The sequence below is a fragment of the Acanthochromis polyacanthus genome, chromosome 24 (assembly GCF_021347895.1).
Source record: "Acanthochromis polyacanthus isolate Apoly-LR-REF ecotype Palm Island chromosome 24, KAUST_Apoly_ChrSc, whole genome shotgun sequence".
NCBI lineage: Eukaryota > Metazoa > Chordata > Actinopteri > Pomacentridae > Acanthochromis > Acanthochromis polyacanthus.
The window spans coordinates 3,144,865-3,158,078 of NC_067136.1; the positions used below are offsets into that span (position 1 = coordinate 3,144,865).

General features: G+C 37.9%; 1 protein-coding gene across 1 annotated transcript; it reads left to right on the plus strand.

The window, feature by feature from the left end:
- fgb (fibrinogen beta chain) lies at positions 1–10,519 on the plus strand. Its single transcript, XM_022220801.2, has 13 exons — positions 1–145; positions 947–976; positions 1,065–1,168; positions 2,175–2,277; positions 2,396–2,464; positions 3,269–3,383; positions 6,514–6,620; positions 6,711–6,825; positions 7,201–7,320; positions 7,421–7,543; positions 7,630–7,724; positions 9,408–9,598; positions 9,904–10,519. The coding sequence occupies exons 1-13, from the start codon at positions 65–67 to the stop codon at positions 10,133–10,135; spliced, it is 1,485 nt and encodes a 494-aa protein (XP_022076493.1). The 5' UTR covers positions 1–64; the 3' UTR covers positions 10,136–10,519.
- The last annotated feature ends 2,695 nt before the right edge of the window (positions 10,520–13,214 follow it).

Consider the following 13,214-nt stretch of genomic DNA (forward strand, 5'->3'; position numbering starts at 1 on the left):
ATTTCAGGCTCAGAAAAGGGAGCAGAGGGGCCAAGGACAGTCTGAGAAAAGTAACTTTGTAACGATGAAGACGCTGCTGTTGCTGTGTTTGTGCGTTTACGTGGCCTGGGCTCAGGATAATCTGGACTATGACGACTACGACACGGTGAGTCTGATTAAATAATCATTATATTATATTATTATACATTATATTGCACCATCCCATTCTCCTCCTTTCTAAAGTGTAAAATCAGTGTAAAAAAAATAATGATTTATTTAATCTTCACATGTCATTTTGTTGTTTTTTCTTTGCCACATCAGAAAGCTGATTTAAGACCTGAAAATTTAGAAAATATGACATTATAAGATCAAAAAATTAACAACAATGATGCTGAAACTGAATCAACAAGTTTGAAAATGGTGAAGAAAAACACAAGTTTATTGTTTAAAAACCCTTTGCGACATTAAAAATGACATTTCATTTCAAGGGATGAATTTGAAGCACGTACTGTTTATAAAAATGCCTATTTTTTTTTATCATTATTACTGTTATTTTCCCACTTCAAAACTGTGTTACTGATGGAAGTGTGATGGTTAAAATTATATGGCATCATTTTTGAAATTCTTTTAAATTCACAAATCCAAGCCCCTTTAAAAAACAAACAAAAAAAAACAAAAAATATATTAAAAATCAAAGCTGAACTATAATATTGTAAATTGAGAATCTTTTGTATAGATTTTCATGTTTAAATAATGTTTAATTCCATTAGATGTGATTTTATCTCTCTTTTTAAATTAACTGGTGTGATTTTTTAAAATTATTTCAGATGTTGTTGCATTAATCCCTCAGATTATGTGTTAATTAAAAACACATTTTGGTTTCAGATGAAGCTTTTAAATAACATTAGATGCAGAGAAAAACCCTTCATTTCTAATATTCACTTTTCTGTTTTGTTTTTCACCGCAGGGTGTCAAAGCAACGGACAGCAACGCAACCGTATGTAGAACAAGTCCATTGTCTTTCTTTGAATTCTCTTTTGTCAAATTGCATTTAAAATCTGGTTTTTCACCACTGTTACCCGCAGGCTGGAGCTGCTATAGACGCTCGTGGTCATCGCCCCCTGGAGAAAGGCAGAGACTACTACAGCCGAAACCGAAATGTCCCTCCCCCGATCAGCGGCGGCAGCAGGTACGTCAACATAAACCAGCTTTCAGAGGCGTTTTGCTTTAAAGTCTCTATTGCAGGCGGACACATGGATGGACTTTGAGATTTTTTATTCCACATTTCGGTGCTGAAAAACATAAAATTCACAGAAAACTAGACAAAGTGACAGAAATTAGCCAAAAAACAGACAAAATGACCCAAATTCAACACATAATGGCAAATAAAAAGATGACAATGAGCCACAAAAAAGCAAAATCAACATAAATCAGTCACAAAACATTATAGCAAACACGTCAAAATGATAAACAGACACACAATGTTCCAAATTAGACACGAAAGGACAAAAACTAGAAAAACAACATCAAAACGTTACAAATCAGGCACACAAAGACAAAAAAATGACACAAATGAGTCAGAAAGCAGCAAAAAAAACCACAGGACTAAATGACAAAAAAATGACAAAAGCTAGACAAAAAAAACCCCAAAAAATGGCAACAAAAGACAAAACGACTAAAATGAGACACACAATGACAAAAAACAGCACGAAAAAGTCAAAAAACAACAGAAAAAAATAGAAAAATAAGACAACACGAAGCGAGACACAAAATGACCCAAATAAGACACAAACTGACAAAAGCAAGACAAAAACAACACAAAATGACAAAAAAACAACACAAAGTGATACAAAACAACCCAAATTAGGCACAAAAAGCCAAAACCTGGACCAAAAAAACAAGTTCAAAGGGTTAAAAGCTGGAACTGTAACACTTTGACGTTGAAAGTTGGGGATACTCGAGACACAAAACGACCCAAATTAGGCACAAAAAGCCAAAACCTGGACCAAAATGACAAGTTCAGAGGGTTTAAAGATGCAACTGTAAAACTTTGTCATGTATATTCGAGACTTTCGGTGAAGTAAAACTATCTGAAGCTGGTTTTAGTGGTTTTCCATGCCAGTGAGTGGATGCTGAAGGAAGGTTGTGGGCTTTACAGGTATTTACAGACGAGCTATTTGTGCTTTATCGTCCAGGTATCGCGGTCGGCCGACTCCAGCGCCGGTCGGAGGTCGACAGGTCGAGGAGAAGGTCCAGCAGCCCGACGCCGGAGGATGTACCCACGCCTCAGAGCAGATGGTGAGAATAATATCTAACCTCGAACATTCAGGAGGTGTTCTATAAATAAAGGAAGTCCAACAAAGACGTCCTGTCAGATGGCTCTTTAGACTAACCGGAGCTTTTAAACGTCCACCAGGGCGTCTTGTGTCCAACCGGCTGTGAGCTGAAGACCGCACTGCTGAAGCAAGAGGACGACGTCAAGAGGGTAAGTGAAACCTCGGCTTTGCAGCTTCAGTGTGTTTTTTTGTTCAGATCAACTCAAAACAAGACAGAAGGACACAAAACGAGAAATGAAGCGACAATAAACTGACACAAGACGAGCCAAATGAGACAAAAAATGTCAACAAACAAGACGAAGTTACACAAAATGGCAAACAAGACACAAAATGAGACTAAAAATGACAAACAAACAACAAAAAACAACATAAATGAGACAAGAAATGACAGAAGCACCAAGACAAAGACAGTGAACAGAGGAGGAAGTTGTTGGAAGTTGTTTTTTGTCATTTTGTGTCTATTTTCTGTCATTTTGTGCCTGATGTTAACCATTATTAACATTTTTGCTTATTTTTCGTCCTTCTGTCTTAATTTTGCTGCTGCTTTTGTTATTTCACATTTCCTGTTGGCCATTATAACTCTCTTTGTGTCTCATTTTGCCTCTACGTTTGCTCATTTTGTGTCTTACTGTGTGAAATTTATAAATATTTTTGTCATTTTGTGTCTCTTTTTAGTTTTGTTTGTATTTTTGCTCTTTTTTTGCATCTGTTTTGCTTGTGTTGTATATCCTTTAGGTATTTTTTAATGTCTTTGTGGTCGTTTTGCATTTATTTTTACATTTTTTTTGTCAGGAGTTATGATAGCTAAATTCACTGACATAACAGAATCTCACATTTTACATTTTCCGAGTGCATAAATACACTGATTGAATCTTTAGTGAAATCTTTTGCTTTGCTACCGAGCAGACGCTGGCATTTCCTTTTAATCCCTTTTTGCCGTCTGATTCTCGTAGAGTATCAGGGAGCTGAAGCCTAAGGTTGAGGATTTGTCCCAATCCTCCAACGCCATCTTCAACTACGTCAACACAATGTCCAACAATCTGCGGGAGAGGCAGCGAATCTTAGGCGGTGAGAATGACAAGCGCAAAGTTTATCTTTTTAAACCGATCACAGTAATATTAAAACATTCACATCCATACTGCCATGTTTTTTTTTTAGAAACAAAGTTTTACTTTGAATAAAGTAAACTTAAGTTAAACTTAGGTCATAAAAATAACAAATTCAGGTCTCAACAAAAGATATGTTCTGTTGGCATTTAAAAAAAAAAGATGCTGATTTGAAATTTGCACTAAAGCCTTCTTGCAATAGTTTTGTCATTTTGGCATGCAAAAAAAATGATGAATAGTAGTCGGTAATTTACAAATTTATCCTAACATGAAGTGATATAATAAAAAAATAGGGTGCATTTGTGGAGCAAAGTGGTTTCAAACCAACTCAACAAAGGGAATAAAACACTCAGCCAAGCGGAAGAGGAATAAATGTTAAAACAGCAGATGGTAAAAGTAAGAAATTAATGTCTCGCCGCTACATTTTGCACAATAAAAAACAAAATTGCAATTATCCAACCATGAAGAGACAAAAGCACGAAGTGTACTTTAAGTGCCATTGATCGTATCCGAGTAGATTCTTCAGATACAATTGTGTTTCTTAAAAGTAAACTTAGTGTCATAAAGCATATTCCTGTTCCTGATAAATGGTTTAACATCAATTGATTGGGGTTAATTGATAAGAAGAATACAGATCGTCAGGATCCAAATTTTGTCTGGGTTTAACTTTGGAAAATTTCTTGAAATCCAATTTTTTTTTAATAATCGTTAAAGAGATACAGCAACATGTCGACAGCATAGAACAGTAGCGAGATGTCTGAATAACCAACTGACAGCATTTATAGAGAAAATAAAAGGGGGCCCAGGATCAAACCCTGAGGAACGCCTTATGAACAGAATTATACCACAACATGCTCATGTGCAGCTAAACTACAGAAATATAAATTATTTCTCTTGTTTTCCAGCAGCATGTTAGCATGTTAGCAGACATGGAGAGACTGTAAAGGTTCAGAAGACAGAAAGTATAAAAAGAAAATATGCTTCTGTATCCTCTTAAAATATTTAAAATCATACTTCAAAACCAAAGTTCTCTTAGAGGTAGGCGTTGACTAATGGGGTTTTTGAGAAAGAAACTGACAAAAAAATAGACACAAAATAACACAAAAATATGACAAATTTGCAAAAACCCGACAGAAAACAATGAAAAACTGGCATAAAATGACCCAAATATGACAAAATAAAAGAAAAACAAAAAAGAAATAGTGAACAGAGGAGCAAGCTGTTGGAAATTGTTTTGTGAATCTTTTCAGTCATTTAGTGTCTGTTTTTAGTCATTTTGTTTCTGTTTTTAGTCATTTTGTGTCTGTTTTTAGTCTTTTTATGTCTGTTTTTAGTCATTTTGTGTCTATTTTAATCATTTTGTGTCTGTTTTCAGTCACTTTGTGTCTGTCTAGTGATTTTGTGTCTGTCTTTAGTCATTTTGTGCCTATTTTCAGTCATTTTGTGTCTGTCTAGTGATTTTGTGTCTGTCTTTAGTCATTTTGTGTCTATTTTCAGTCATTTTGTCTGTTCTTAATCATTACATGTCTATATTTAATCATTTTGGGTATATTTTCAGTTCTTTAGTCTATTTTTTAATGATTTTACATCTATTTTCAGCTATTTTGTGTCTGATTTTAGGCTGTATGTCACAAATAGGTGTCCATGGTAAAAAATACCAAATGTTGATTTTTTTTTTGATATTTCATTACAATACAGTAGTACTTTCAGGAAATCCTATCAAAACAGCAGAACTCAGTTTTAAACTTGAGATTTTAGAGACTAAAAACTTCCAATTTCATGGAAAATGCATTAGAGCATGAAACAGTTTTGTCTGTTTTCTCAAATAGGGTACCTGTGATGAATTGGTCATATCTCACTTGATACTCAATATAACTCTGTCTGTTTTTTTGCAAAAAGAAGAAGAAAGATGCCTCTTTCAGATAAAACCATCAACTCTTCAAATTATGTACTTGAAGGTCCTTGCTCCAAGATTTGAAAACCAACAAAAATGTTTACCCTTTTCATGGGCCGAAAATGCTATTTCAATATACAGGACAGTCCAAGTCTCTAATTACACTCAGGAGACTTCTTAAAGCATATAGACGGGTCAGTTCCGTGTACCTGAGATGTTTCAATGTTTAGTGGGAAGCAATTGCACACATAACATCCTCATGGTCCTAATTCTGAAGGAGGAACTGACCATCTTCCTCAGTCAAGTCTAGCCCAACGTACATCACACATCCAGCCGGAATAACAGTTGAACTTTGGCTCCTCTTGTACACTAAACCCCTCCTGGTTGACTTGACATGTTCATAGTAAAATCCTCTGAGAGTGCAAGTCCCAGAAGAATAATGGTGGCCATTACAAGAAAGTTCTTCTGAAAGAGTGACCACACCTGTCTCTAGTGACAGGTAATGTCACAAGAGACACCTGGGAGCAAATCCCTGAACCAAACTTAGGTTTCCTGCTGTTTGCAATACATAGTGTATTTACCCCCTCCACCGTCTACTCCACCGCCTCCCATCCACCCCTGACTTTTTTTAGTTTATGTCCCCTGGCTCCACAGCTATTGCCTCAAATAGAGAATGGAGGGTATCAAATTAAAGCCAAGACGATAACAAACAAAATTCTACTCGATTTATTATTACAAGCTGGGAAAATCCAAATTGAATGCTGGAAAAAATATTGGAGCATAACAAATCCACCTTTTTGTGCATACTTATTTGTGACATACAACCTTTAATAATTTTATGTCATTTTATGTCTATTTTTAGTCATTTTGTGTCTGTTTTTAATCATTTTATGTTTGTTCAAAGTATTTTTGTGTGTGTTTTCAGTCATTTTGTGTCTGTTTTTAGTCATTTTATGTTTGTTCCAAGTATTTTTGTGTGTGTTTTCAGTCATTTTGTGTCTGTTTTTAGTCATTCTTCAAAACCAGAACGGTCTTAGAGGAAGACTAATGTGGGATTTTTTTGGGGGGGCTTACCAATTTTAAATAATTCAAGGGGACCTATTTTTGGAACAAATTGGCAGTTAAAATACACGTATTGGTGTTGAAGTGTAACCTTTCTGAAATGCCTTTGTTGTTTACTGTTGCTGGATGTTGGCAGACAACAACCGAGTGGTGAGTCAATACACTGACCAAGTGGAGGAGCAACACTCCTTCATCAAGGAGACTGTGGACACTGTTTTCCCTTCAAACATCAGAGTGCTGCAGGTAAATCAGAGCTGACCAGAACTGGAATAATATCCTTAATATTATTAAGACAGTGAGACTAAAAATAAAACAATTGTTTAATGGCTGCAGGGAGTTCTGGACAAGATCAAGCAGAAGATCGAGAAGCTGGAGAAGGCCATCCAGACCCAGAAGGAGGAATGCAAGGAGCCATGCAAGACCAAATGTCCCATACCAGTGGTGTCTGGTAGGTGTGATGCCCCCTAGTGGTGGTAAAATGACTTGAATTAAACCAAGGGAAGAGGCTTAAAACACATCAGGGATTAGTTAGAGGCCTTGGCAGCACAGTTTATCCTCTGGGGAGCAGGAATTGGATCTTAATCAAAAAGAGACACAAAAAAACTACTAAGAGACAAAAATCATTACAAAGACATACAAACACTTAACACAAAATGACCACAAAGAGACACAAAAGAGCAACAGAGAGACGCAAAACAACCACAAAAAACACTAAATGACCACAAACAGACTCAAAATCATCACAAAGAGACACAAAATGACCACGAAGAGACACAAAACCAAGAAGGTTTTCCGTAGTTAACCCTTCTTCTTTGTGATTCAGGTAAGGAGTGTGAGGATATCTTCCGTCGTGGAGGAAAAGACTCCCAGATGTATCTGATCAGGCCCGATGCCTTCAGCTCTCCATACAAGGTCTACTGCGACCAGTCCACCCAGAACGGAGGTGAGATCCAACCGTCCACCCAACTAAAGTTTGCTTTTCCTGCAGACTTCACTCGGTCTCCGTTTTTTTCTAAAACTGCTTCTTCTCTCTCTTCTCCAAGGATGGGTTCTCATCCAGAACAGGCTCGACGGCAGCGTTGACTTTGGCCGACGTTGGGATGAATATCGCCGCGGATTCGGCAACATAGCCTTCGATGGCGGCAAGGGTCACTGTGAGACTCCTGGTGAGAAGACGAAACCATTCCACTGTCGTATACTCGCCCCTGGTTTCAGTTCAGAGTTATTTATTTGCCTCGTTGTCTTGTGACAGGTGAGTACTGGCTGGGTAACGACCGCATCAGTCAGGTGACCAAGTTGGGCCCGACTGAGGTTCTCATTGAGATGCAGGATTGGACAGGAGCCAAGGTGAGTCCTCGGGGTTTCCGACTACAGCAGAAATGATTACTCAGATGTGATGATTTTTGACTTGTGTTATGATACTAAGGCAAATAGTCTTGGTTTTGGTTTGGTTTTGAGGACCTTCTCTTGGGCTTTAGGACGTCGGGACTCTGTAGAGTGCAACTGATACTGAATCTGTGATTATCAATTGAAAGTGAAGAACTTTACAGCGCTGTTTTTCTCAAACCATGAAGATATCACTATCTGGTCAGCTGTGATGCTTACAAATTATGGAAGTGCACCATTTCTAGATGAGCCCAAATTTTCTATTTCTGCTTTATATATTTTCAAAAGAAGAAAAAGTGCATTTCGCACAACATATACACACATACGGTATATATGCTACCGTTCAAAAGTTTGGGGTAACCCAGGCAATGTCATGTTTTTCATGAAAACTCACACATTTATTCATGTGCTAACATAACTGAACAAGGGTTTTCTAATTATCAATGAGTCTTTCAACACCATTAGCTAACACAATGTAGCATTAGAACACAGGAGTGATGGTTGCTGGAAATGTTCCTCTGTAACCCTATGGAGATATTCCATTAAAAACCAGCTGTTTCCAACTAGAATAGTCATTTACCACATTAACAATGTCTACACTGGATTTATCATTCATTTAACCCTTTAAGCTTCAGTCAATTCCAGCCGTTTTCAGTACAAAAAAATCGCTAATATTCTATTTTTAAATAAAAAAAATTACGAAAAATACGGGGAATATTGGACGGGCATCACGAGGTGCATTTCCTTGAAAATGACCGATTCGGGGATTTTATACGACTTCAGGACATGTTTTGGACAAAATAGTTTACTGGCTTGTGTCGTCTGGATGTAAAAGGTTGGATTATGGCCGTTTTTTTGTGGAATCTTTTTTTTGTGTGTAGTAATGAACCCGGAAATGTGAGTCACGCTGTGTGCGTTGAAGCCATGTATAGAGAACGGATGGATGAATATTTGTTTTTGTCGGACAAATGTGTTTTTCTCACCCGCTGTAGTAATCACATCTGAAAGTGGTTTATACCGGCGGATTCATGAGAATCTAAGCTTTCCATCGGCGTATAGTGTTTGTATAATCGTGTTTGCAGCCGTCGGACATTCTTGAAATTCCTATGCAAATTAGTAGGTGTACCGCCGGCGGTACACCTACGACGCACTGAAGCGTAAAGGGTTAATGTTATCTTCATTGAAAAAAAGTTTTTATTTAAAAAATAAGGACATTTCCAAGTGACCCAAAACTTTTGAATGGCAGTGTAGCTGCAATATCTGTCGATAACGGCTGATAAACTAGGCCACTTGATATAAAGGTGTCCATATGTTGTATTTTAATAAAGGAATAAAGGCCTGCGCACCTAAAGACAAACTCCAGATGATAAACTGTAATTCTGAAAAACTTCAAACACTACCTCAACGACATCCTGTTTACTTTCATCTTGACATTAAGCTGGGTTTCCTTAACGATAACCAAGAGCTGATTCAAAAAGCAAAGAATGCCATGAAGAAAATGTGCATGATTAACTTGGTGAGGAATTTACGTTCAAGCTGACTGAGTTGATGAACGTCTACTTTAAATACCGTCCTATTCTGTCCTGGAAGAACTTTGTCCTTCTTTTTCGAAGGAATCTAAAAAACATTGCTGCTTTCGTTCAGGTCCAAGCCCAGTACCGGCAGTTCACCATCCAGTCGGAGACGTCCAACTACGTGCTGGCCGTCGACGGTTACTCTGGTAATGCTGGCAATGGTTTCCTGGAAGGATCCCTGGAGCTGTTTGGTGAAAACCGCACTATGACCATCCACAACGGCATGATGTTCAGCACCTACGACAGAGACAACGACAACTGGTGGGTGTCCTGAAAGTTTTCTGATGTGTTGCTGAACTTTTCCGTCCATTTCTTGTTTTCTCAGGGGCTCTGCAATTTGCCTTGAGTGTGTTTAAATTAGCTAAAACTGTTTGTTTTTTTCAAACAATTTTAAACTTCAGCACATGCTAGTGAAAATGCAGAGTGGTTTGTACATCTGCTAACAAAATGTTCCATTAAATTGGTTCTGTCTCAGCAATGTAACAACTGTAGCCTGGAAGCTGCATCTGCTTTGTCGGATTTTTCAGCTATTTCACATAATTTCTGTCCTCGTTTGTGCCCGTCAGGAATCCCGGCGATCCATCCAAGCAGTGCGCCAAGGAAGATGGAGGCGGCTGGTGGTACAACCGCTGCCACTCAGCCAATCCCAATGGCCGGTACTACATAGGCGGGGCCTACACGAAACACATGGCCAAGCACGGCACGGACGACGGCGTGGTGTGGATGAACTGGAAGGGCAGCTGGTATTCACTCAAGGCCATCAGCATGAAGATACGGCCTTTCTTTGCCTCCAGATAGCCGTGTCGGACAGCGTCAACACATACAAGACATGCAGGAGGCTGTCGTAAATATTGCAGGAAGAATTTAGTTTTAGTACCATGAGTTTTGTTCACTAAAAGTTTGTTGTCATCCAGCTGTAGCCTTCACAAAGAGTCTGGACAAATTGGTGTAACAAGCATGAAGAAACTAAAATATTTAAAGCAACAAAAAGCAGCAACGAAGTGAAAGACTGACATTTAGAGAAGGTGTTTTAATGTCAGATAAATGTGATACCTTCAACATTAAGGAGAAAACTGGACGAGCTTATACTAAATCTACTGCGATGTGATATCTGTCTTGTTATGTGTGATGTTATCGTGACAAGGACTGTCCGCTGATACTCAATAAATGAGTCAAACTGTGCCACCTTCTACCGAGTTTTCATTTTGTTGTCAGTTATAATAAACAGCTATAGATAAGTGTGTTGTGAAAAAAAACAATCATGGCGTATTTGGCGAAAACATATAAAAACATGCCATAAGGGGAAAATAGTGTAAAACACGTTGTGAAAAATGCTATACTAACGTTTTTTTTTTTTTTTAAATATTATGATGTACACACGTGGACAAAATTGTTGGTACCCCTCAGTTAAAGAAGGAAAAACCCACAATTCTCACTGAAATCACTTGAAACTCACAAAAGTAACAATAAATGAAAATTTATTGAAAATTAAATAATCAAAATCAGCCATCACTTTTGAATTGTTGATTAACATAATTATTTAAAAAAAACAAACTAATGAAATAGGGCTGGACAAAAATGATGGTACCCATAACTTAATATTTTGTTGCACAACCTTTTGAGGCAATCACTGCAATTAAACGATTTCTGTATTTGTCAATGAGCGTTCTGCAGCTGTCAACAGGTATTTTGGCCCACTCCTCATGAGCAAACAGCTCCAGTTGTCTCAGGTTTGATGGGTGTCTTCTCCAAATGGCATGTTTCAGCTCCTTCCACATATGTTCAATGGGATTCAGATCTGGGCTCATAGAAGGCCACTTTAGAATAGTCCAACGCTTTTCTCTCAGCCATTCTTGGGTGTTTTTGGCTGTGTGTTTTGGATGGTTGTCCTGTTGGAAGACCCATGACCTGCGACTGAGACCAAGCTTTCTGACACTAGGCAGCACATTTCTCTCCAGAATGCCTTGATAGTCTTCAGATTTCATCGTACCTTGCACACGTTCAAGACACCCTGTGCCAGATGCAGCAAAGCAGCCCCAAAACATTACTGAGCCTCCTCCATGTTTCACCGTAGGGACAGTGTTCTTTTCTTCGTATGCTTGGTTTTTGAGTCTATGAACATAGAGTTGATGTGCCTTACCAAAAAGCTCCAGTTTGGTCTCATCTGTCCAAAGGACATTCTCCCAGAAGCTTTGTGGCTTGTCAACATGCATTTTTGCAAATTCCAGTCTGGCTTTTTTATGAGTTTTTTTCAGCAGTGGTGTCCTCCTTGGTCGTCTCCCATGAAGTCCACTTTGGCTCAAACAACGATGAATGGTGCGATCTGACACTGATGTACCTTGGCCTTGGAGTTCACCTTGAATTTCTTTGGAGGTTGCTCTGGGCTCTTTGGATACAATTCGAACGATCCGTCTCTTCAATTTGTCATCAATTTTCCTCTTGCGGCCACGTCCAGGGAGGTTGGCTACTGTCCCGTGGGTCTTGAACTTCTGAATAATATGAGCCACTGTTGTCACAGGAACTTCAAGCTGTTTAGAGATGGTCTTATAGCCTTTACCTTTAAGATGTTTGTCTATCATTTTTTTTCGGATGTCCTGGGACAATTCTCTCCTTCGCTTTCTGTTGTCCATGTTCAGTGTGGTACACACCTTTTCACCAAACAGCAGGGTGACTACTTGTCTCCCTTTAAATAGGCAGACTGACTGATTATGAGTTTGGAAACACCTGTGATGTCAATTAAATGACACACCTGAGTTAATCATGTCACTCTAGTCAAATAGTTTTCAATCTTTTATAGAGGTACCATCATTTTTGTCCAGGCCTGTTTCATTAGTTTGTTTTTTAAAATAATTATGTTAATCAACAATTCAAAAGTGATGGCTGTTTTTGATTATTTAATTTTCAATAAATTTTTATTTATTGTTACTTTTGTGAGTTTCCAGTGATTTCAGTGAGAATTGTGGGTTTTTCCTTCTTTAACTGAGGGGTACCAACAATTTTGTCCACGTGTGTATTTTGGCGAAAAACATCATAGTATACTATGTCAAAAAAATGGTGATTCTTCAACGTCACATAAACTTGCCATATGATGAAAATAGTCTAAATTATGTTGTGAAAAGTGCTATAGTCATGTCTATTGTGGAAAGACATTCTGTTGTATTTTGACGGGGGAAAAAAGTCAGTTGCATTGCATGGAATTTGTCATTTTTCACGGCAAATTTTAATGTTTTTTAAGAGCATCTTATTTTAAATACTTTTACCAATTTAGAAATGTGTCCCTCTGCTCCAGCAGAGAGGATGATTATCTGTGTTTTAACCCCACTGAAGAGATTATGAACTATAGAAAAGGGGAGGACAGGGAATCAGTGGGATCTCTTTACTCTTCAAAATCATGATTTATTTGGCGAGAAAAAACCCTGCCATAGTATAGAATGTTGAAAAGCACCATTTTTCACCATGTTGTAAAAACATGCCATATGGTGGAAATTGTGTAAACTATGTTGTGAAAATACCATAGGAGTTTCATCCATCCATCCATCCATTCTCTATACACCGCTTTATCCTCATTAGGGTCGTGGGGGGTGCTGGAGCCTATAGGAGTGTCATGTATTTTAGTAATATTTTTATTGAAAAAAATCATTTATTTTGGCAAAAACGCCACCATAGTATACTATGTCAGAAAAAAAGTCATTTTGAAACATGTTGCAAAAATATGCCATGTGGTGAAAAGAGTGTAAATCATGTTGTGAAAAATGCTATAGTAATGCTTTCTTTGAAAAAAAGATCATGTATCTACCGAAAAAAAAACATTATAGTGTAATCCATCATCCATCAACTATACACCGCCTAATCCTCATTAGTGTCGCAGGGGGCTGGA